Source organism: Azolla caroliniana, unplaced genomic scaffold (genome assembly GCF_043228905.1).
Source record: "Azolla caroliniana isolate FFs.n. ecotype wild unplaced genomic scaffold, voAzoCaro1.0.p SCAF_10, whole genome shotgun sequence".
In the NCBI taxonomy this organism is placed as follows: Eukaryota; Viridiplantae; Streptophyta; class Polypodiopsida; order Salviniales; family Salviniaceae; genus Azolla; species Azolla caroliniana.
The window spans coordinates 13,547,930-13,573,137 of NW_028230445.1; the positions used below are offsets into that span (position 1 = coordinate 13,547,930).

Here is a 25,208-nt window from a genome sequence, read left to right on the forward strand (position 1 = left end):
CAGATGCTAAACCAGTAGCACAACAAAGGTACCGCATGAACCCAAATTATGCGGCAAAGGTCAAAGAAGAAATTGACAAGTTGCTCAGGGTCAGGTTCATCCGACCAGTGAAGCAGGCAACCTAGTTAAGCCCGATAGTGGTCGTTCCAAAGAAAAACGGCAAGATCCGGGTGTGCGTGGATTACCGGAAGTTGAACGCAGCCACGGTAACCGACGCGTTCCCATTACCGTTCACGGACGGGGTACTGGATGCGGTTGCCGGACACGAGGTCTACAACTTCCTAGACGGATTCAATGGTTACAACCAGATTCGGATGCGCCCGGCTGACCAGGAAAAGACGGCCTTCATTACAGAATGGGGGGTATTTGTGGCGGTAGTAATGATGGTCGGGTTAAAGACGGCCCTAGCAACGTTCCAGCAGATCATAATGGAGATATTTGGAGAGTACATCCCTAGGTTTATGCAGGTGTTCCTCGACGATTTTGCGGTATACAGCCTGCAAACGGAACACCTCGACCACCTTCGGTTATGCCTAGAAAAATGCAATGAATACCAACTGAGCTTGAACCCAGCCAAGTGTGTCTTTGGAGTAGCAAGCGGCAACCTATTAGGACACGTGGTTAGCAAAGAAGGGATCATTGTGGATCCGGACAAGGTAAGAGAAATCCTCGAGGCACCAGCACCAAACAACGCGAAAGCCCTAAGTCGGTTCTTGGGGAAAATTAGGTGGCACAGCCGGATGATACGACACCTTGCAAATTTTGCTACACCACTTCATGCCGTAGTACACCGGATGCCCTTTCAGTGGGCAGAAACCGAGGAAAAAGCATACCAAGCGTTGAAGGTAATGATATCACAAGCTCCGGTGGTGCAACCTTCGGATTGGACGAAGAGTTTTCATGTCTTCGTAGATGCGTCGGACATCGCAATAGGAAGTGTCTTAATGCAGCTAACTAAGCCGAAGTGGTACCGGCCGGTTTACTACGCCAGCCGGAAGCTCTCGAAAGCGGAACGGAATTATTCCACAACGGAAAGGGAAGCCTTAGGCATGGTATACAGTGTCACGAAATACCGACACTACTTACTAGGAAGAAAGTTCTCCTTCCACGTAGATCATTCGGCACTATTGTACTTGGTCTCGAAGGCATCGCTGACCGGTAAAATCGCAAGGTGGACGTTGCTGCTTCAAGAATTTGAATTTGATATCTTCCACCGACCTGGGGTGCAGCACGCGGTGGCCGACTACCTAAGCAAACTCGAATCCGGAGAAGTGGGCAACGGCGTACAAGAAGAGTTTCCCGATGCCAAATTGTTCCGAATAACGATGGAACCAGCCACAGATGCAACAGTTGCCGAGGAGGACAAGTGGCTAACCGATATGCACCAATTCTTGAGCACCGGATTACCTCTTGAGAACATGAATTGGGACGAGCGGAAGCGTGTGGTGGTCCAAAGCAGGCACTTCTGTCTGGTCAGGGACACCCTCTACCACAAGGGGGCGGACGGTATCTGGCGACGAACAATGCGGAGCGACAAAAAGGAGATGATCCTAAGGGAAGCTCACTGCGGTATAGCTGGAGGGCATTATGCCGGAGAAGTAGAAGCCCGAAAAATATGGCAAAGCGGGTTATGGTGGCCAACCACCCTCAAGGATGCCATCAGGTATAGTAAAGAATGCGATCTATGTTAGCGACTGGGTCAACCAACGGAGCAGGCCCAAATGCCTCACCACCTAGTCTTGCCTCTGGAGCCATTTTAGAAATGGGAACTAGACTTCGTCGGTCCATTTAAACCCCCAGCGATGAGAACCAGGAATCGGTACATCATAGTGGCCACCGATTACTGCACAAAGTGGGTCGAAGCGAAGGCATTGAGAGATAACACGGCCGCTTCCACAACAAAATTTTTGTATGAATGCATATGGTGCCGATATGGTTGCCCGATCGAGTTGATAAGCGATCAAGGAGGGCATTTCCTTGGGCAAGTAGTGGAAAGCTTGACGTTGTTCTATGCGGTGGTGCACAAACGAAGCACACCTTATTACCCGCAGGCCAACGGATTGGCTGAATCAACCAACAAAACCCTACAAAATATTTTACGGAAAATTGTCAATGAGAATCGGACAGATTGGAACACGAAGCTGCAGAGCGCACTTTGGGCATACCAGACACCGTACAAGACCAGCATCCAGACAACCCTGTTCCGATTGGCATTCGGATTGGAAGCAGTGATGCCGGTAGAGTTTCAAATTCCAAGTTTACAGATACAGGTGAAGGAACCCTTGAGCAAGAAAGAGTTCGAGAAAATTCGGCTGGCAACATTGTGCGAGTTAGAGGAAAACCGAATAGCAAGCTTGCTACAGCTTGAGCTCGAACAACGGAGAAGGAAGGCATTCGTAGACCGACATCAGAGAGGCAATGAAAAGGAATTCGAAATCGGAAAACCGGTCCTACTATTCCAAACCCGAATGAGCAACATGCCGGGAAAGCTACGGTTTCGGTGGACCGGACCGTTCTGGATTACGAAAGAATATAATGGGTCGTATCAGCTCGGCACGCTAGCAGGCGAGATCATCGGAAAATGGGCAAACGGATTCCGGTTGAAGCCCTACAAAGGACGCATGCCGGCCAACCCATTTCAGAAGAACGAGGACTCACAAGATCCGGAAAACCGGCAGGAAGAAGGTCCGGCACCAGATATAACCAATCCGGGATGCCCGGATACAATCGACAACTAACGTAACAAATTTCGAAAAAATAAAATAAAATAAAATAAATAAATAAAAAGAAAAAGAAATACAGACGTAATTATGAGGGAGAATGGAAAAGGTGGGAGCGCCAGCAATTAATTTAAAAAAGTTTAATGAAATGCCGGCAGTTATTAAGTGAAAAGGTGGGGGACTTGCTATTTAAAGCCTAGCCACTAAAAACGAGGCGAAGGACACATACTAATTATGGCAAGAGGTATGCATGCGCGGGAATCAAGAAACGACGGCTCGAGGAGAATGAACCTACAAAAGGCAAAGGCGTGTGAAGGAATCACATTTCGTTAATTTTCTTTGAAGCAGGCACGAGAAAATGGGAGAGCACCCAGACGCACAGAGCTCAGCGTCAACACTGACCAGCACACCCACGAGGAAGACACAGGTCCCATGGCGCTCTCAGAGGAAGCAAGACAATGGCTGACAGAAAACGGGTTGGAAGGGTTTCTGCAAATCGCCGATGCACCACCGCACGTTGAACTGGAGCAGGCAGCCGCAACCATCGATCTGTCTGAGATCACAGAAGGCGCGGTGCAGGCGCTCACAGGGCTACAGGCGGGAGGATTGCGATCAATAGAGTGCCCCTCCACCAAATCTTGTTCGAGTACTTCGGGGAGTACTCTCTGAGTAGCAAGGCATACCGAACGCAAGGGGGACAAAACTTGTTATTCGGGGAAGTGGCCCGCGCAATGATGGAATACGGGTTTGTACACCCTCGTCCCCTAGCCATACCAAAGTACTGGGCCGGGTTCGTGATCGTGGCATATGAAGGGCTGAGGGTGGACTGGCTCCACTTCATCACCGAAGGCTTGAAGGACGCGATCGGGAACCTAGTGGAAGGAAAGAAATCATGGGCCGGGATAGCGCAGTGGCTGACTGTGTTGGTCCCACCTATTCTCCCCATCAAGCAAAAGAAAAGGGGTCGCCAGGAGACGACACCAAAGAAGACCGCGAAACTCTGATAGCTCCTGGAGAAACATACCCCAGGATGGACTCAGGAGGAGGACGAACAGCTGGAAGAAGGGCCATCCAAACGGCAACCAGAACAGGCGTGAAAAGCAAAACCGGCGAGGAAAGGAAAAGAAAAATCGGCGAAGAAGACCACCCGCACATAGGAGCTAGCCAAAGAAGAGCCGGTGGTGCATAAGCCGATCAAAATAGCAGTGCGAAGGCCAGAACTTGAACTAGTGGACTTTGTACGAAAGATCCGTCTGGGAACCACCACGGAGGAGGAGGCTGCGGAGGAGGACTCGGTTGAGCCATTGGAAAGACATGCACCAACGCGGGGTCGGGAGCAACAGGAGAAAGAACCGGCTCCACCAGTTGGCGGCACTCAGCAACGGGCAACTGAACCGGCTCCACCAGTTGGCGGCACTCAGCAACAAGCGAAGGGACCGACTCCAATAACCGAGGAGGTAGGGGAACAGGAAGAATCAAGGGCCGCACAAAAAGAGGTAGCACTCAAACATATGTTGCCAGATGACGGCCAAGAACAGGTTTTGCCGGACTTCGCCAGCGAACAAATCTTCCCGGACTTGGGAAGTGAACAAGTCCCGGAACCGGAAACAAGTGCAAGGCAGCCGGAGGGAAGACAAGAGCAACAATCGGAACCACAGAGCGGGAGCGCGCAAAGCACCCTGACTGAAGGAGAGAATGGACTAGAGAATAGCACGATGCAACAGTGGTTGAGAGGGCTCTCAAAACAAGTGTCGGGGGTAGCAGACCAACTGGACGGGGAAGAGAGGCATAGGGAATACCTTACGCGGACAACGACAGAAGAATTGGTCTCGCTCCGAACGTAGATCCAGGGGTTGCAAGAGGAGTTGACGAAGGCAAAGGAAAGAGCGGCCAATACGGCCACAGTGGGCCAACAGGCACAGGTCGTCACCGAGCCGGTCGGGACAACAAGGAAGAAAGCCACCCCGGAACCGGTGGAAGGAGAGGCCTTGCAAACCGGCCCTAAGTCTGCAAAAATAATAGCAACTTTACGAGAAGAGTTGAGGGCTCGAGAGGCGTTGAGGGAGAAGGAAAGAGAACAACGGAAGTTGGCGGAAGAAGAAAGGTGGAGGATGGAAGGAAGCCTTCGAAAAAGCCAGGCCAACAACGACCGATTGAAGGAAGGAAGAGACAAGCTACAGCAGGACAAGGATAGACTGCGCCGGCATGCCGAAACGGAAATAGAACATCTCAAGGAAGAACTCCGGCAACAAAAGGATCGGGACGACCGGTTGCATGCTCAGGTAAACTGACGCTTGAAACAAAAAACTGAGGATTTTGACAGGTTGTATCGGGAGCACAAGCAAGCCGAGTCGGATTACAAAAAACGGGGAGTGGAGTTCGACCGGCAGATGGAAAAGTTAAAGGAGCAGCTGAAAGAGACCCGGTTGGATCTTGCCAAGACAATGGACGAATTAGATGTAAAGAAGGAAGCGTTGTCGGTAGAGAAGACCGAAGCGGTGGAATGAGTAAAGCAGTTGGAAGCAGCGGCAAAGGAGAAGTTGGAGCTCACCAAGACCCGGAATGAAGAGAAGGAACGGGCAACATACGCACTCAACAAACTGAGGGATACATATGAAAAGAAGGCAATGGAGTATGAAAGCCAAGCCCAGGCCGCTGCTGCAATTATCGTACGATTGAGGCAGGAAAAGCAAGAGGCTAATGCATGTGCTCAATTGGGGGTGGACCGGATCCAACTCATCATGTCGGCATGGAGGGACCGAGCTCAGAACAACATCAATGAATGTTCTGAGAAGGTATGGAAGGAGTGGTCACAACAAGCAGCAGAGTTGCAAACACTCAACAAACTGAGGGATACACTCAACATACGCACTCAACAAACTGAGGGATACATATGAAAAGAAGGCAGTGGAGTATGAAAGCCAAGCCCAGGCCGCTGCTGCAATTATCGTACGATTGAGGCAGGAAAAGCAAGAGGCTAATGCATGTGCTCAATTGGGGGTGGACCGGATCCAACTCATCATGTCGGCATGGAGGGACCGAGCTCAGAACAACATCAATGAATGTTCTGAGAAGGTATGGAAGGAGTGGTCACAACAAGCAGCAGAGCTGCAAACACTCCGGGCTGATGCAGAGAACCGGATGAAGGCAGGTGACAAATTCTATAAGATGGATGAAGAAAGCATTGTCACCATTCGGGAAGAACTGTCAAAGGATTTCTTCGCTTTAGCAGAAGAACATCTAAAGGAGATCCGGGGGTTGGTGGAAAGATTGGATGACGGACAACCCGAAACTTAGTTGGAGTTCGAGAAGTACGAGCAGGACCGTCAACAACAAGAAGCCGAGGGTAAGACAACGCCCATCACAATAAGCGATGAGGACAGGCAAAGGCAGATGAACCGGAGCAGCAACCAATCCAACCGGAACTCGGAAGGGAGACAGGGACAGAACAGGAAATCGGGGAGGCGCCACTTGATACCTTCGAGTAAGGTCTGCTCGATATTTTGGAGGAAGAATGAGGCCGTGTGTGGGTTCGAAGTGCAAGGCACTTTCCCACGAGCGTGCCATGTGTTGGCCAGTCAAGGGCCAAAGGACAAGTGGGAAAGCCGAACCGGATATATGTATATATAGTATAATTATTATTAGAATTATTATTCGAAGGGACGGATCCGGTACAGTTGTGCCGATCCGGATCCGGACCAATTCGGAGCCGGTTGCCTAAAGGGCACCGTTTGTAATATTGTTGGATGCCTATAAAAGGATCCGATTGGATGTAATGATCTTACAAAAATAATACGAATTATACTGGAGCACTTATTCTGTATCTTTGCATCTGTATTGTCTTACCGTCTGTGCTTATAATCCTTATCTTACGTGTGTGGTCTAACATCCTAACCTTACCACCCCTTTGGAGAAGTGTTCGGAAGGACACCTGTGTTGTGGCTAGTCCGGCCAGAAGGCAACAAGATGGGACTATGATAAGCAACCGAGCAAAAGAAAGCCAAACAAGGAGGAAAAGGTAAGACTTGATCAAATCAATCATTATAATGAGCCATTCTAGGCTCAACACAGACCTCACCTATGCTGACTCGACTATATGTCAACCGACTTGTAACATAAATTTAGATTATTGTTGTAATCTAGGTTTACGAGGGAGACAACCCCAAACACATGCATATGTAGGAAAGAGTAGTCCTTTTACATGGGAGTTTATTGGCATAAAAGGCCGACTCCTTCCACTTTGTATCCTAGTGTGAATTCGTCCATATAGTTAGGGCTTAGTATATAAGCAACAACCTAACGTTGTAAAGAGATATCTCTTGATCATCCTGTACATTGAGTCTCCGAGAGAGAGAGAGAGAGAGAGAGAGAGAGAGAGAGAGAGAGAGAGAGAGAGAGAGAAAGACAAAGACAAAGACAAAGACAAAGACAGAGAGAGAGAGAGAAAGACAAAGACAAAGACAGAGAGAGACAGAGAGAATGTAATAGAGCTTCCATTAAAGCTTCAATCCATGTATATCTTTGCTCTTTCTTTTTTTTGTGTTGTTTTCTGAGTCAGATCCTCATACGTTTCCACATACACTTACGCTTCATGAACACCCCTCCACCTACTATAGTAACTAATGTGCCATTCCCTGTAGTTAAGAGGTGATTGTAGAAAGAGAATATAAAGAGAAGGTGACTATATAAGCACCTTCCCACCTTATTTGTAACGTTGGTCATTCTTGTAATCTTCTTTTTGATAATATAGTCTTTACTTGTTTTTCGTATACTCGAGCTCTCTCTCTCACTCACTCACTCTCTCACTCTCTCTCTCTCTCTCTCTCTCTCTCTCTCTCTCTCTCTCACACACACACACACACACACACACACACACATATCTCTTCTGTTGCACATAATCACTCTTGGTTCCTTACAGAAATGAAAGACATGAAGGAGCTCCATTAGTTTCTAGGAATAGAAGTAATTCGAACCCCAGACAACATCATGGTCTCCCAACGACACTATATTCAATTTATTCTTCATGTTTGGGATGACAAAGTGTAAGCCCATCACTACCCTTGTCGATCAAAACCTAAAGTTAGATGTCAACTCCAGCATAGAAGCATGTGAGCTTACTCACTATTGTCAGCTCGTCGAAAGCCTTATCTACCTCACCATTACCTAACCCGACCTCAGTTATTTGGGTAGCCTCCTTAGCTAGTTTATGTAGACACCTCGTGACATTCATCCGAACTGCGCTAAGTGAGTACTAAGGTATGTAAGTGATGGGAATAACCGATTCCTAAGCACAACGCTCGGCCACAACTGAGTCTAGGATCAAACACAGAAAACGGATACTGAATGCACGACACAAAGGAGAGAAGAGTACACAGGATGTTAACGTGGAAAACCCAAACTAGGGAAAAAACCACGGTAGCCCACAGACTGCAAACTATCACTATATCAGAATGTACAATAGTAAATCACCGAGGCAACGACCTCGAGCGTGCTATCTTCGCCACAGGCGACAGTTACAACAGAGGCAACAACCTCTTCCTCTCTCTCTCTCTCTCTCTCTGTACAATGTTACGTGCTCTCAAGTCTTGCACCAACAAGAATGACAACAACCACTAAGTTTGCCCTAAGTCATATTTATACTAATACGACTTTTCGGCTATTTACAAATATAGCCCCGATAGACTCTCAGGAAACATATTTACGAATATGTCCCTTCATCCGGTGAGCACTTCTCACCGGGGCTTCACTATCCGGCTCTTGTCGAGTACTCCTCATCCGGTTCTCACCGGGTCTTCTGTAGTCGGGTATGCCTCATCCGGTTCTCACCGGGTCTTCCGTAGCCGGGTACTCCTCATCCGGTTCTAACCGGGTCTTCCGTTGCCGAGTACGCCTCATCCGGTTTCGGCCTCGGCCTATCGGCCTCGACCGAGTTTCTCATCAGCACTGTTCTTCTCACTTCCCATCCGGAGGGACCTGTTTCCTAACAGTAAGATGGACAATGAATTTCAACATTCTCAACAAATTGACTACACGGATTCGACTCGAAGGGTACACCGATGTTGATTGGGCCGAGTACAAAGCTGTCAGACGATCAACATCAGCATCTGTCTTCTCCCTCGATAGTGGAGCCGTATCATGGAGCAGTGTTGAGATACAAGCTCAACATTGGCCGGATCGGCTGTGCAAACCGAGAACCGGACCGGTGCGTAACGAGAGGCCGTATCGGTGCGTAAACCGAAAGGCCGTTAGAGATATATTCCTCGTAAGGAATAGTTTTGGGAGTAAATGTCGAGGCTCATTTATGAGCAGTCAAGTACTGTCAGTACTTGTGTCAGCCCATTGTCAGGGCTTGTATAAAAGGTGCTCACTGAGCACGATGTAAGTACAGAGTTAGTATTTTTTGAATTGAATTTTTTGTGTGTTCTCTCTCTGTCTCTCCTGCGTACTGTGTGTTTGGTTTTCTATTGCTTCCGCACATAATCTTTTACATGGTATCAGAGCACGAGGGTTGAGAACCTCTACAGCCAACATAGCTTGAAAGAAAAACCAACCATGAAGAACAAGCAAAACCGATGGATAGAGGCATGGCTAGCTCGCTTTCAACAGAGAAGCTCGACAGAAACAACTACGCGTCTTGGTCTTACAAGATGCACCAGTACCTGCTCGGACACGGTTACTGGAGCTATGTCAATGGAGCAAATGACACAGCACCCGATTCGACACACAAAGACTTCCCGGCTTGGGAACAGTCGGCGAGCAAAGTATTGTACCGCTTCGTGTCTTGTGTAGGCGAACAGCTCCTGAGCTATATTCGGGATGCGAAAACACCAAAGGATGCTTGGGGAAATTTGAAGAAGATCTTCGCCGCAAGCACCACAGCCAGGAAGCTTCAACTCCGACAAGAGCTGAGCAATTTACGACAACGCGACTTGTCAGTGGCTGATTACACCTCGAAGATCAAAGATATATGTGATTCTCTAGCCTCTATCGATGTGAACGTCGAGGAAGGCGAGATGGTGCAAATCTGTCTTGGGGGACTGGCGTCGAAATTCAGAGCGTTCCGAACTATTGTGTGTACACGAGAGAATACGCCGTCATTTTTCAACTTACAGTCGATGCTCCTTATAGAGGAGAACCACGCGGGTGCATCGACGAGCACGCATGCCGACAGTAAGATGTTGTACATGGAGGGAGATAGGCCTCGTGGTCATGGCGGACGAAGCGAGTCGGTGCGCAATGGAGGCGGCTGACGGGATCAAGGAAGAAGGCACTGAAGTGATGCCAACAGCAACTCCGGACCCTCCGGAAACAGGGGGAGTCGAGGCGACGAGAACCGGCAAGGGAAATCCGCTGCGGAATGCTGGTACTGTGGCAAGAAAGGCCACACGGAGAGCGAGTGCTGGAAAAAGCGCGCCGATTCGGAGAGAACCGGGTCCGGATCAGGTTTCGGACAGACCGACAAAGGAAATCGGCAACGATTGCACTACGCCGAAGGATCCGGAGAAACCGAAAAAGGGTCAGTCTTCGTGAAGAGATATGAAGCAAACTCGATGAAGAAGATCACCCGGAAGTCAGAGGAGGTGTGGTACGTCGACTTTGGCGCGTCAAACCACATGACGTGCCACAAGGAGGGGTTCTCATACCTAGGAAACCGATGCAACCGGGAGTAGTCACAACCGGAGACGACACTCCGCATCCGATCGCAAATGTTGGTGAAGTTCCCTTGAGCCATGTCGGGCAGAAAGGGAAACTTATGAACGTGCTACACGTCCCAACAATCACGAAGAATCTAGTGTCGGTCGGACAGATCGTCGACCAGGGGATGCAAGTCTGGTTCACGCATCTTAGGTGCTTCATTGAGGAAGAAGGTTGAGTTATTGCGCAAGGGCGCAGAGACAGGAGGATGTTTATCCTTGACTCTCGTGACGGTGGCACCACGATGTTCGCGAAAGGACAAAAAAGTTGAGTCGGATATCGACTTATGGCACAAGCAGGTGGGCCACGTCAACTATCAACGGCTTCAATGGCTATTTGCAACAGATGGGAATTCGGCGCGAATTCAGTTGTAGATACACGACGGAGCAAAACGGCGTGGCCGAGAGGCAGAATCGGTCGATTGTGAAAGCGGTGCGGGCAATGCTAGAAGAAAAGATCTTGCCCAAGTTATATTGGGCTGAGGCGGTACGAACCGCGGTATACATCCAGAATCGGATCGGAGAAAAAGTGTCGGCGCATGAGTAGTATTTCTGCAGGAAGCCGAATTTTTGACACTTGAGAGTTTTCGGTAGCATTGCATATGTGCATGTGCCAAAGGAGAAACGAAGGAAGCTAGACGCGAAATCCGAGAAGAGTATCTTGGTCGGCTATTCGGACGAGCAGAAGGGTTATAAGTGTTATAACCCACGCACCAAACAAGCGCGCGTGAGCCGCGACGTTGTGTTTGACGAGTCCGTGTCCTGGTACTTGCCTCCAACTCCGGACCTCACCTCCAATCCAAGTTCTGACGATGAGGTCAGCGAGCCCGAGATGCCTCCGGATGAGCCCGAAATCGGGACTCGCGAAGAGAGTCCGACTTCGGTTCGCTTAAGCGGACCGGATGGATGACTGAGTCAATTCGACCAGTCCGATGGAGAGTCAGCGAGTAGTGGAGACTCGGCCGTGCATTCCCCGTGTAGGAATATAAGCCGAAGAGAGTTTGCAAGAGATTTTGAGGCCTGCCCATAGGTGCTTCCAAAAGTGTGAGATAAATTGAGGACCTCAATCGCTAATAATATCATTCGGGAGACCATGATGGCGAAACACTTCACGCATAATGAGATCTGTAGTTTCTTCACTATTGATGGCCTTTACACATGGTACAAAATGTGCCATCTTAGTGAACCGAATCAAACTGTCAGAACCAAGGATAAAAGATACAGTGATGGAAGAAGGATATTAGAGAACACGAGAAGAAAGGAACCAAACACTAAGAGAAGAATGGATGTATAAGATAGAGAAAGAAAGAGAATGGATACAAGATATGTAATGAGAGCTAAAGACTTATAGGTTCCTATAGAATAGCTTAGAGATTTCTAGAATGTTCTAGAATGTTCTAGACCTAGAATGCTCTAGGACATTCTAGAACATTCTAGAATAATCTAGAGTTTTTACAATAATCAATGTAATACAAGAAGTAGCTTTTATTGTTTCATATAACAATAAGCTATCTTAATGGTTGAGGTTTTCAAGTATGGATTACAAGGTTCGAGGTTCAAGTCCGGGTGACGCCATAATGGTCATGTGTTCATGACACCTCTTGGTCTAGACAAGTTGCGGCAATTCTCGGGTGCGCTTGGGTTGCGTCACCTCGACGTGACGAACTTGAGGGGGAGAGATGTCCCGAATGACCATGGAAGGGGGAGAGAAGACCGCGACGCCGAGTCGGATGACAAATTCGATTTCGGATCGGCTGAAGAAGCCGAGGGCGGATCCCCGGAAGAGTCCGAAAGCGGACATAAAGGGAGTAGTCGAAAGGAAGAGCCAAAGCCAACCAAGTGTGAGCGAGACGACGCCATCAAGGGCGAGAAAACTGAAGACGAGTTGGAAACAATCAACTCAAACGAGAGCGAAACCAATCGGAGGAAGCCGAGTGGGTTCGGCGGGTGTTTGATTCGGATACACTGAATCAACCGAGGGTCAAGCGGAAGAGAGGGCAATAGAAGAGGCGCCAACACCGCAACAACAAGGAAGCTAAGAAGGGTCGTGTGACCAGACAAGCCGATCGAACGGGTCGAGGTGCGCGAGCAAGGCGTGGAGCTAGGAGGAACCGGAACGTAGATCCGGAAGAGCGGATGGAACCTCAAGTTGAGCTTGAGGGGGAGTGTTGAGATACAAACTCAACATTGGTCGGATCGGTTGTGCAAACCGAGAACCGGATTGGTTGGGACCGATCGGTTAGGCCGGACCGGTGCGTAAAACGGATACGCAAACCGATGCGTAACGAGAGGCCGTATCAGTGCGTAAACCGAAAGGCCGTTAGAGAGATATTCCTCGTAAGGAATAGTTTTGGGAGTAAATGTCGAGGCTCATTTATGAGCAGTCAAGTACTATCAGTACTTGTGTCAGCCCATTGTCAGGGCTTGTATAGAAGGTGCTCACTGAGCACGATGTAAGTATAGAGTTAGTATTTTTTGAATTGAATTTCTTGTGTGTTCTCTCTCTGTCTCTCCCGCGTACTGTGCATACTCAAGCTCTCCATTAAACCTGCATATTTTCTGTGTGTTTGGTTTTCTATTGCTTTACAAGCAGTAAGACGCAACCGACAGTCACATTGTTGAGCACAAAGTCTGAATAAAGGGGCGCGGCCATGACCGCATGTGAAGTCATATGACTTAAGAAGATTCTCAAGCATTTGGACATTTCCATCAAAGATCCAATCCTCCTATACTTTGACAATATGAGTAGTATCCACTTGGCTCGCAACCCGATTTTCCACTCTTGGATCAAACACATTGAGGTGCACTATCTTTTATCCAAAAGCATGTCCTAGCCGGAGATATCAACCTACAACACATCAAGACCAACATGCGATGACATATATCTTCACGAAGGCTTTGGGAGTCGACAAGTTGTGATAGTTCACGACGGACCTCAAACTTTCGACCGCCAACCAGTCAAGCTTGAGGGGGAGTATGCCGATCATTCATAGTCAGAGCTGCCATTCAACATGGAGTCGAACAGAGCAGAGTAAGCTGGTCATTCACAACCGAAGCCAAAGCCGACTACCTAAGTCGACCAGAAGACCAGTTCAGACCCAAGTCGATTGTTCGGCGATCAGGACGTTGCGTTTAAAGGGGCGTGTTGTGAATCAAACTCAACTTCCCTAATGTGGGAACACACCTTAGGAATACCCAAGTGCGTGAACATCCCACCTCCTTGTATCATAACCAAGTGTCATAGAAGTTAAGTCCTATGACACATATTTAGTAGGTAGTTAAGTCTCCACCACTTTCCCAAGTGGTGGTTGTAGTGAGAGAACATAGAGAGAAGGTGATTACATAAGCACCTTCTCCTCTTCTTTGTATTGTTGGTTGTTTTCTCTCTTGTTAATACAATTTTTACATTTTCTGTATGCTTTGTGTTTTCTCGCACTCTCTCTCTCTCTCTCTCTCTCTCTCTCTCTCTCTCTCTCATACACACATCTTTTCTGCTGCACAAAATCATACCCGATTCTTTACACTTTTGAATTTTGATACAAACAATGGTTCTATAAAATAAAACCCACATAATGTTCCCACCGAGGACTCCCCCCATGCGACATCCCCCCGCTGTCCATGGATTGTGGAAGGATCCCTCTAGTTTAGACTTAATCAAAGCCATGGAGCTCTATATGAGGCTTGACCCTTGTAAATATGATACCTTCTATATTTCTTCCTAAGTAATGGGTAGCATATTTTTTTGGAAAAAAAACCCACATTATGGAAAAGATGTTCTAAAACATATTAATTTGGAGTTTTTGATAAGGAATTAGGCTTCTCAAAGTAGAACAATGGCTCCATAAAATAAAACCCACATTATGGAAAAGAAGTTAAAAAACGTAGCAGTTTGGAATTAGGCTTCCCAAACTAGAGTCCACGGTATTGCCTTTAGAAAAGGAGTGACAACCTTCAAATTACTAGGAAAGGGAGACAAGAAAAAAACAAATGTTACTATTGTCAAAGATTTTGATCTCTATTATCGTTTTGGGTAATATAATAATAAGACTGCAATCCAACCTTAAAAGAAAAACCCTCCTCCACCCTTAAAGTAATTGGGTGGTCTTTGAAGTTTTTGTACATAAAACTACGTGCGTTTGTATGTGTGTGTTATGATCTATGAAGGTATGATGTATGTTTGTCTTCATGTCTTTCACGAGTCATTTATGGGTGTCCTATTTGTCCTTGTTTCTTTGGTGCTTTTTGAATTAGTGCATCTCATTGGCTACCAACTTACTATTGGGTAAATCTATATAGTATAAAAGAAAATATGCACATGAGGTCACATGGCTAAAGGTGAAACTCTTGTCAAGAAAGGGAATAACTGGGCAATCTTTCGTAGGTGCATGCAAACATGTGACTCTTGTGGTTATATTGATATTAAGTATATTGAATGTGTGTGCAAGCATGTCTATATGCTTGTATCAATTTGCTTTGTGCTACTAACAAACAAACATATCTATAATTTTGACAAATGCTGGGCTTAATGTCCTTTTACGAGGATACACACACTAAAGTTGTTAACCAATATTGAAAATTCAATCTAGTTTTGTATAGCACCATAGCCTAAAGGTTGAAATGACAACATTTTGAAGGTTGTGAAATTAGTACAGAAGATTTAATACTTTTCGTTCCACACCATAGTGACTCTTAGTTTTGAGGCCATACTTCGTGATGATTTGTATGTATACAAAGTCATGTGAAATTGCAACCCTTACATTACACATAGATATGCGTGCCTCTCCCTTACTTTATATTTAACATGAGACTTAGTAATCAAATAAGTGCTAGCTACTATATCATGTCCATGGTATCTAATAATGTGTTGTTGATTTCCAAGACATTGGCTTCTTGATGTCGCACATTCAATTATTCCGTTCGTGTAACCAAAATGTATACCAATGATGTCGAGTTGGCAAATCTATCAAGAGAGAAATGGCTCAATGCTCCCCTCTCAAGGCTTGCTTGCTTTTGTTTTCGGCTCACTTGTTTAGGAGTAGGGTATATTATATATATCCAATGATCTAAGTAAGATTGCATGCTTATGTAAGGAGTATCCATATGCCTTTCCAACAACAATTGCGAGTTTCGGTACTCAAAGCATCAGCCATAATTAAATCAATTGTAGTTTCCGATATAGAATTGGGAAAAAAGGAACTCCTCACGAAAGGAACAAAGCGTGCCATTGGTCCTTTAAGGTCTTTAAAAACACAAAAACAAGTGGCAATGGTATCTTTTAAAACGGACTAACTCTCAAACCTGTTACCCCACCTTACCCCACGAACATCTTAAGATTATATTATATTCATAGCATTTCCTTATTACGAGTATTTTTCTCTTCTTCCAAAAAGAGTTTTCCGTGAGAGCAGTGACCGGAAAGCAAGCGATTTCGTCTACTCTTTCATTCCTCAATGAATGAGAATGGCACATGTTCCCACCATCCATCCATTCATTCATTCCCTCAAGCATGGGTGTGTGTGCGCGAGCTCTTTCTCCTAGGCATTTATATTCCTCGTTAATCAGGACTCCTGATTAAGGAGTAGGAGCGCCCAGTCATTCACTCATTCTCTCCCATTTCTTCCTGCAGAAGATATATATATATATGTATGTGTGTGTGGAGGAGTAAAGAAAAAAGAACATAACCCTCTTCGATCTCCGATTTAAGTAATTGCGTTTAATTAATTGCTTCCATCATTCCTTTTCTTATATGTATGTACATTACATTACAGCCCCATCCTCCCCTTTCTTTCGAATTCATCCACATCTCACTCTCTCTCTCTCTCTCTCTCTCTCCAACCACTCATTTTTAATAGGCACCTTTTTGTTTTCGTCTGCTCTCTCTCTCTCTCTCTCTTTATGCGTGAATGCGGCACGCTCTGGAACTTGGGTTCCTGACCTCTGCTGCTCAACGAGGAAAAACCATCTCCAAGTAGAAACTTAGGGAGACGAGAGAGAGAGAGAGAGAGAGAGAACACATCTGTACTGATGGATACTGTTGTCGAAAGGAAGCGAGGGACTCTCTCTCTCTCCCTCTTCGTCTTTTACAAACTCACACAGAAACTGAGTCACTCTCTCTCTATTCTCTCGTTTCACACACACAAGCTCTCTCTCTCTCTCTCTCTCTCTCCCCTTCCATCTCAGTGTCTTGTCACTGCTAACGTTTGTCTTTCTTGTCCATGTTAACGTTTGTCACTCTTTGTCAGCTGTGTGCGTACATTGCGAGAGAGAATTAGAGAGAGAGAGAGAGAGAGAGAGAGAGAGAGAGAGAGAGAGAGAGAGCACTTCATTTGTTTTTTTGTTGGCGTTGCATTCCATTCAAAGCAAGCCAAGCGCGAGTATATAATTTTCTGCTACATCCATATCCATTCCTGCTACTCCTCTCTGCTCATAAGGCCGGGACGGAGAGCAGCCAATCAATGAACTCTGAATAATGGTGGTGCATTCTCATGCCCCCTCTTTTCTCTCTCTCTCTCTCTCTCCTTTACTTTTTCTTTCTCAGACCGACTGACTAACTACGGCCTACTTAATTACCCCTCCCCCTTCTTTCTCAAGCTGTCGTGTACTTCCTTCTATGTGTTCTATATTTGTGTGTGTGTGTGAGAGAGAGAGAGAGTCTGTAGACAGACACAATACACACAACATACATATGTATGTTCAGTTCTATCTGATAGGGCAGGCTGACTGATAAGGCATCCCCTCCCCTTCCCCCTCCTAGGGCTGGCTCGGCCCTCTTCAGGAGTACAACTAACTAGTGTTGCTGCTACTACTACTAATCCACATTAGGAGGGAGGGGCAGACGCACGCGTGCCCCCTCCCCCCCCCTCCCCCCCCACACGGCTGGATGTCTTAGATGACGCCTGGCCGAGTACGTAATTCAGGAATGATAGCCTCCTAATCCGACCTACCTCATTCATCCTAGGTTTGACGCCACATCCACATCCACATCCAGGAAGCGTATGATGATTCTAGATTTGAACGATTTGCCCATCCATGAAGCTTCTGCAGGGTTGGAAGAGAAGCATACTCAAGCGAGCGTGGACGATATTATTGTTGTACAGGAGGAGCATATTATGTCCAGAGAGGAGGAGGAGGAGGAGGAGGAGGAGGAGGAGGAGGAGGAGGAGGGAGCAGGCGTGGGTGGTGTTGGAAGCTGTGAGCTTGTCGGGTCTGAAGTGAGTGTCTTGGCGGAGCTTGGCCATGGTCCTGAACCTGAACCGGAGCTCTTTCATCATGACCAGAAGAAGAAGAAACATGGTAGCAATTTAGAGAGGGGCAGCGCAAGAGAGATGAATGCCATATTGGATGGCCTCCCGAGCGCAGCAACGGGAGACAACATATCCGGGACGTCAGGCAGCTCGTCTGTGGTGAATGTAACCACCACCACCCACCACGGTGGCGGTGGCTGTGGCGGTGGCGGTGGCGGCAGCAGCACTCACGAGATGCTATCCTCTGAGTTCGAAGCTTCCAGTCGGGATGTGGCGGAGGGCAACAGCTCATGTAGCAATAGCCCCCTACTGCACCTCTTCTTTGATACTGCTGGCGTAGCCGCCGTCTCCAGATTCCCCACCAACAAACGCCCCACTAACCTCAGTTACGATCTGGGGCTTCTTGCCGCTACTGCTAATAAATTTTCTACTAGTATGAATCTGCCGCCAATAACAGAGCAGCAGCAGCACATGGTAGTACCCTTTCTGGGAAGAGGACCCCCTGCTCCTGCCCCTGCCCCTGCCCCTGCCACTGCCACCGCTTCTCTGGTAGCATCAGCAGCCACCTTGCAATTCTTCTTGCCCACCATGACAACACGACCACCTACTAATTGTCAAAGTCAAAACAATCTGACTACTGGAGGAGGAGGAGGAGGAGGAGACTTTGGAGCGCCTGCCAGTCATCCGTTCTGCCAGGCTGATGCAACTATGGGCCATGTGCAGCCCATGAAGAAAAGCAGAAGAGGTCCCCGATCCAGGAGCTCCCAGTACCGAGGTGTCACCTTCTACCGCCGCACAGGACGATGGGAATCTCACATTTGGTACGTTGTATATATAGAGAGAGAGATAGATAGATAGATAGATAGATAGACAGACACAATGAACAAAGTTTTTAGACTTCTTGGCCCCAATTGTAACATGTTTTGGCTCCTCTTTCCCAACAGGGATTGTGGAAAACAAGTGTATCTAGGTGAGTGCTCCTATTTCTTAAGATCGGTTGCTTGCCCAAGGGATTCTTCATCTTACCATGGTCTTGGTTCCTTTCTTGTTTTTATTATGTTATTGTATCAGGTGGATTTGATACAGCACACGCAGCTGCAAGGTATGCCCAATGCTTCCTTTCTCGTTCTTCACTGTAAATGGATATGGTGGGGGTAGGTAGATGCTACTGGAGAGCATTCCTTTGTTTCTGACTTCCAGAATATGTGTTGGCCATTAATGCTGCCAGGGCATACGACAGGGCAGCCATCAAATTTAGAGGCCCTGATGCAGATATTAACTTCAATTTAAGTGATTATGAGGAGGACATGAAGCAGGTACTAGAGATAGAAATTCACCAGGGGAGTTTATGAAGGAAGTGTGTTATACTTATTTTTCTTGTGCAGATGAGCTCTCTCACGAAGGAAGAGTTTGTGCATATTCTTCGGAGGCAGAGCACTGGCTTCTCGCGAGGAAGCTCGAGGTTCAGGGGCGTGACATTGCACAAATGCGGGCGCTGGGAGGCAAGGATGGGTCAATTCCTTGGCAAAAAGTGACGTTTCCTAATTATTTATTTTATCTCCTTGAATTGATGATCATCATCCGTTGATCCTAGTCTCATTGCATTTGAGGTGTGACAAGCCATGGCTGGATTGTGTATTTTTCCAGGTATATCTATCTTGGCTTATTCGATAGTGAAGTGGATGCAGCAAGGTTTCTATCACGGATTTCTTTGTTTACCAGATGATGAAATTGCATAGATTTGCTGAATATGTATGTGCTATGCTCTATTTCTAAAGCGGGATCTGCTACTTTGATACAGGGCATATGACAGAGCTGCCATTCGTTGCAATGGCAGGGATGCTGTCACAAATTTTGATCCTAGCGCTTATGAGGAAGATGTTATTACAGAAGCTACCACTGGTATGCCTAACCTATCAAGCTATGGCTGGGGGCCGTGTGTTAAAGGGAAGCTGTATTACTATTGTTTATGGGCCTCCTCCTCTAAGAGACGTCCATTTTTTATTTTTTCTATTTTTTCTTGTTTCCAGGACTTGAACAGACGTTGGAGCTCAGTCTGGGGGGTGGCTCATCACAACAGACGACAATGCCTCCTCACCCAGATGAGGTCACTAATGGAGATAAGCATCAGAGGCGTGAAGCATCCTGGTCACTGAGGCCTGGCATAGGGGAAGATAACATGGGAGTGATGGCGGCTAGATTACCACCTGGCTCCATCAGGGAAACTTGGCCGCCGCCGGTATGTGGAAGCTCTTCTTTCAGCATATATTTGTGGAGACTATAATAAATTTGTATTGATCGCATTACAATACAAATGCATAACAAATTTGGCGCTTGTGCTCATGATTAAACATGCAAACATATCAATAAAGATCATAATGATATGGAAGGATGTAATCTATAGAACAAATTGTCAAAGCATTTGTAATATATTAGATTATCGATTCCACATCTTCTAGTACCTACTACTATGTAGCTACTACACACGTGAATGTTTAGGGTTAAGGGTTGTAGTAGTAGCAGTGAATGTTATTGTCGGGATTTGTCCTGTACCTACCTACTACACTGCCACCAATGAATCTCAACAATGTTGATTTTGGCTTTAGGCTTGCCATGGTGGACCCCAGAATCCCAAAGAAAGAGATGGGTTTCCAGCACAGCTGTTTACCATCGCTCCATTCGGTAACGGAAAGCCCATAGCACCACGCTATGCAGAAGATCCTAGAGGAGATGTACCTTACGCACAAGGTTTTCCTCCCAACATGGATATTCAGCAGAGAGAATTATTGAAGTACAATTCGGAACGACCTTGTTCTGGAGCAAGTATTGAGCATGCCGCACCCGGGGGCTTGCATCGGCCCATTGCATTGGCAAGCAGGGATGTGATTGCAGATCACAACTTCTATAAGGTAAACAAACACAGCAAAAACAGCACGTTTCCACTGCAACATCTCAGAGTTGAGAGAGAGAGAGAGAGAGAGAGAGAGATTATTTGTGTTTAAGTTACTACTTACTTTATTTGTTCTCCTGAATTTGGGCATCTAAATACAGGCACCTTACCATCCAAGCAAAGAAGGGATGGATTGGGTGGGTGCAGCAAGTACAAAGGCATCACTGACACACAGTGGTTGGACATGGCAGGCCCGCAGAACCCTTGCGGCCACGCAAGCAATGGCTGCAGCCAACAAACTAGCAACGGCAGCATCATCAGGATTCTCACCTTATATCTCATCATCATCATCATCATCACAACTGCCGCCAGCAGCAGCAGCAGCTGCAGCTGGTTGTGGTGGTGGTGTGGACCCACCCTTACCCTTACCCTTACCCCTACCCCTACCCCTACCCCTACCCCTATCCCTACCCCCAGCCATAGGAGGAGCAGGATTTCCAGAATGGCTATGCAAGTCAGGATTGGGGTATGTGCAGAGCTCATCGTCTCTGGCGAATCATCATCATCATCATTGCAACAGCCATCGTGGCATCACCACTATCGCCTTGGATACTGCATTGTCTCAGAAAATGAATGGGAACAACCGCACTGCTTCTTCATCCTCCACACAGGAAAGCAGCAGTAGCAGGAGCAGCAGCAGAAGCAGGGAGGGAGCAGTGATGAGCAGCAGGATTCTTACTGCTGCTGCTTCTCCTCCTACTAGTAGTGCCAAAGAACACAATTTCCTAGGCCTCTCCCTGGGCCCCGGCTTTGACAAAGTTTGATTGACGGATCCATCCCATCCATCCATCTGATCGCTAGCCTAGACTAATACTACACTAGAGTGGTCAAACTTCTAGAATTTTCAAAATCCAATCAAAATACTGTTGGTGAGAGAGAGAGAGAGAGAGAGAGAGAGAGAGAGTGCAACTGACGAACCCCCCCCCCCCCCCCTCCCTCCTTCTATCTCTTTCTCTCTGCTCTTTTTTTCTTTTTCCTTGCTTTAGCGTCGTTCATATAAAAAGCTTTTATTTGTTTTGGTACCCATACTTTATCTGGTCTTTCCTTTCCTTTGAGAGCAAAGCATGCACACCGCACACACACACGCAATCGCATACATATGGATGAGTAGCTTAGCTTATTAGGTTTAGGGGTTACTTACTTTAGTAGGTGGGGGTGGGGGTGGAGTGGAATCTGGAATCTGGATCACCCCCCTAAAGCTGCTATTTATCACTGTCATCATCATGCCCTTTAAAAATGACTGCGACAAGTATTAGTTATATGTAGATTCAATCTCCCGTCCTCTTCTCCTCTGACCTGTTTTTTTATTAATGAGATACCACTGAGCTAGCTATGTTGGTAGTGATAGTTAGGGTAAGATGCTTTCTTTTCTATTTTTGTAACTATGACAAGTTGTTAAGACTACCAAGACAAGGCTCAACTTTCATTTTCATCTACAGTGTACATTTTTCTTCTTAAGATGCCAAATTACCTTCTGGACTTCATCGGACAAACTTACACCCCTTTATTAGACTATAGAATTTTTTTCTTAATATAGTAGATGCCACTGAAGGAATGTAGGAGTTTTCTAGTCGTTGTCAGAGAACCTTAGAATTGAACTACAATTATATGGGCTCTCTCTCTCTCTCTCTCTCTTCATTCTCCCATCTTGTTCTCTCGGTCATCACATTAATACAATTATGGTTGCTTGGGAATGCATGCATTCTCTCTAGTATTCTTATTATGGTCATCTCGGAATGCATGTATTCTCTAGAATTCTTGATTAGTTTTGTACCTATATATCCTCCCCCTACACATACCTAGATGCATCATACGTATAGAGTAACGAGAATAATGTGGAATATGAAGCCAGCCACAACTGGTCAATACGTGCAAATGAGAGACGTAGAAATCAAGACATCAATACACAAGAAAAGAAAGTACATATACACACGATCTTTTCACGTGGAAAACCTTGGAAAAGAAAAACCACAGGAGTCCATAAACTCTAAGTAATCACTATTGTAGGAGGAATATACAACTAGCAATGGGCACGGTTTCGGCTCAAACCAAACTGAACCGTTAAACCGTGGCTTAACGGTTTATTAGTTCAAAATTAAATAATGAGTTTGGTTTGGTTTAAAGAATGTAAGTTCGGTTTGGTTTCGGTTCAGTTTGGTTTAACATTTATTTGTTTGTCGGTTTAACGGTTTAACGGTTTCTATTAATTTGGTTCGGTTTATAGGTTCTTACCTTACCCTTAAATTTTCAATTTTATAAATTATACCCTTCCTATTTTTACTATGGGCATTTGTCATTGGGCATTGGGTAATAGACCTAAGACTACTATCGAACGGAAGGGATTCATGAGGCGCACTACGTAGGTGGCACTGTGTAGGTTGAGGCGGCAACGACCAATCACCACTTCATTGCTCTTCAAACTCCAGAGTGCAGACTTCTAACTTCTAAGTTCTAATCGTGTTCTTTTCTCCATTCCTCAATTATCCATACTCCAGACCTCTTATTGTTGCTATTGCTACCTATAACACAGGTATGATTCATCTTTGAATCTAAAGTTGAATTAGGTTTTTCTATCATCGCCAATCGGACACTCCAGATCAATAGTAATGCCAGTAATGTGTGCTTCGATAGCCTGAAAATCAATAAAAAGATTCCCAGTTTCCTCAATTTCTATACATTCACCTGGCTTCAACATATTCTCCTTAGCATCCTGGTCACTTTGCAAGTTCATGCCGAAGTCATCCATGGTTTTGTCTATCTGACTTTGTCCTAATGCCGCATGCGTAAATTGATCGCAATATGGTCAAATTTGGGGTCTTTGATTCATTTTCCTCTTTATCTGCAAAGTGCAAGACATTTTGCTCCTCTACATTGTGACCATTTCCAAAATCAGTAACAGGATTGCCAATCTGATTTTGTCCTAACTCAGTTGAATCTAAGGGCTTTGACCTAGTTTTCTCCCTTTCTGCAATGAATACATTCTGTTCGTTCACATTTTGATCATTTTGCAAGTCCATGCCAGAATCACCCATGCTATTGTCGATTTGAGTTTTTCCTAATGTTGAAATCAGCCCCAATATGGTCAAATTTGGGGTCTCTTTTTCATTTTCCTCCTTGTCAGCAAATCTGAAGACATTTTGATCCTCGGCATTGGAACCATTTCCAGAATCGGTAATGGTATTACCAATTTGAGCTTGTCCTAACCCAGTTGAATCTGTGGGTCTGACCTAGTTTTTGTTAGGAAACAGGTCCCTCCGGATGGGAAGTGAGAAGAACAGTGTTGATGAGCAAACTCGGCCGAGGCCAATAGGCAGAGGCCGAATCCGGATGACGAGTACCCGGCAAGGAAGACCCGGTGAGAACCGGATGTTGCAGGCCCGGTGAGAACCTCTCATCGGATGGAAGGGACATATATGTAAATATGTTCTAGAGAGCCCACTGGGGCTATATTTGTAAATAGCCCGAAAGTCATATTAGTATAAATATGACCTAGGGCAAACTTAATAGTTATGATGATAGAGTTATTGGTGTAACGACTGTACAAAGAGAGAGACAGAGAGAGCGATACAGAGCATGTCTCTATTGTAACCGTTGCTAGGCGAAGATTGTGAGCAAGAGGTCGTTGCCTCTGTGCTCCCTGTTGCATTACTTTATAGAGTGATAGTTTGGAGTTAGTGGACTCCCGTGGTTTTTCCCTTTCAGGGTTTTCCACGTTAATATCATGTGTATTCTTTTTTTGTTTTGTCGACTTACCTCCATTCCCATTTCGTCTATGTTTTTTATTGTCATCAAGTGATCTACGCTTCGGTTGTGGCCGGAGATTAATCCACGTATTTCACGTCAGTTTTCTCTCTTTCTACAATGAATACATTCTGGTCATTCACATCCTGATCATTTTGCAAATCCATGCTAGAGTCAACCATGGCATTGTCGATTTGAGTTTTTCCTACTGTGGAAATTGACCCTAATATGGTTTAATTTGGGGTCTATGATTCATTTTCCTCATCTGTAAATCTGAAGATAGTTTGCTCCCTTGCATTGTGACCATTTTCAGAATTAGTAATTGAATTGGCAATCTGAGTTTGTCCTAACCCAGTTGAATCTAGGGGCTCTAATCCAATTTTATCCCTTTTTGTATCTAAAACATTTTGCTCATTAACTTCTTGATCATTTTGCAAGACCATTCCAGATTCAGCAATGGCACTGTCAATCTGAGTTTGTTCTAATGTCAAAATTGATTCTCTTTCTGCATTCAAATCATTTTGATAAGGTGAATCTTATTCATGGCAGGTAAAATTGAAGGTTTTTAACAAAGAAACTTGTAGATATGTTCAAAGAAACATGATAAAATGTTATACCTCTAGTTTCCACCTGACATGTTCAACTAAACTATGGTCAGAAATAGCACTGATTATTTGGCTATCAAAATTATGTACATATATTGGCTTGATTTGATTATCAAGGTTCAAACTTACGTGCTCTGATTGAAGTTATCTCTGCAATAATTAACCCTATATCTATTTATTTCTAGCTTCACAATAAGCTTTTTATGCATACATATTTTGCATTGGATTGTTGAACAATACTCGTAAAGACAACA

The 25,208-nt window shown here is 45.8% G+C and overlaps 2 protein-coding genes across 2 annotated transcripts; one reads left to right on the forward strand and one right to left on the reverse strand.

The window, feature by feature from the left end:
* Positions 1-17,739: 17,739 nt before the first annotated feature.
* On the forward strand, positions 17,740-21,628 carry LOC147859088 (uncharacterized). Its single transcript, XM_087326280.1, has 10 exons — positions 17,740-18,479; positions 18,603-18,628; positions 18,730-18,760; positions 18,887-18,974; positions 19,044-19,189; positions 19,306-19,350; positions 19,460-19,560; positions 19,689-19,897; positions 20,265-20,567; positions 20,710-21,628. Exons 1-10 carry the CDS (start codon positions 17,740-17,742, stop codon positions 21,370-21,372), a joined length of 2,352 nt encoding a protein of 783 aa, XP_087182406.1. The 3' UTR covers positions 21,373-21,628.
* Positions 21,629-23,149: 1,521 nt separating this feature from the next.
* Positions 23,150-24,931, reverse strand: LOC147859089 (uncharacterized). The gene is made up of 2 exons (XM_087325370.1): positions 24,448-24,931; positions 23,150-23,835 (listed from the first exon to the last, which is right to left on the reverse strand). Exons 1-2 carry the CDS (start codon positions 24,529-24,531, stop codon positions 23,347-23,349), a joined length of 573 nt encoding a protein of 190 aa, XP_087181496.1. The 5' UTR covers positions 24,532-24,931; the 3' UTR covers positions 23,150-23,346.
* Positions 24,932-25,208: the final 277 nt, after the last annotated feature.

Coding starts and splice junctions, on each gene's coding strand:
- LOC147859088 (XM_087326280.1), top strand. CDS start 17,740: ATGAATGCCATATTGGATGGCCTCCCGAGCGCAGCAACGGGAGACAAC. Junction 18,480..18,602: donor CGATGGGAATCTCACATTTG/GTACGTTGTATA, acceptor CTTTCCCAACAG/GGATTGTGGAAAACAAGTGT. Junction 18,761..18,886: donor ACAGCACACGCAGCTGCAAG/GTATGCCCAATG, acceptor TAATGCTGCCAG/GGCATACGACAGGGCAGCCA.
- LOC147859089 (XM_087325370.1), bottom strand. CDS start 24,531: ATGGTTGACTCTAGCATGGATTTGCAAAATGATCAGGATGTGAATGAC. Junction 23,836..24,447: donor TAGAAAGAGAGAAAACTGAC/GTGAAATACGTG, acceptor AACAAAAACTAG/GTCAGACCCACAGATTCAAC.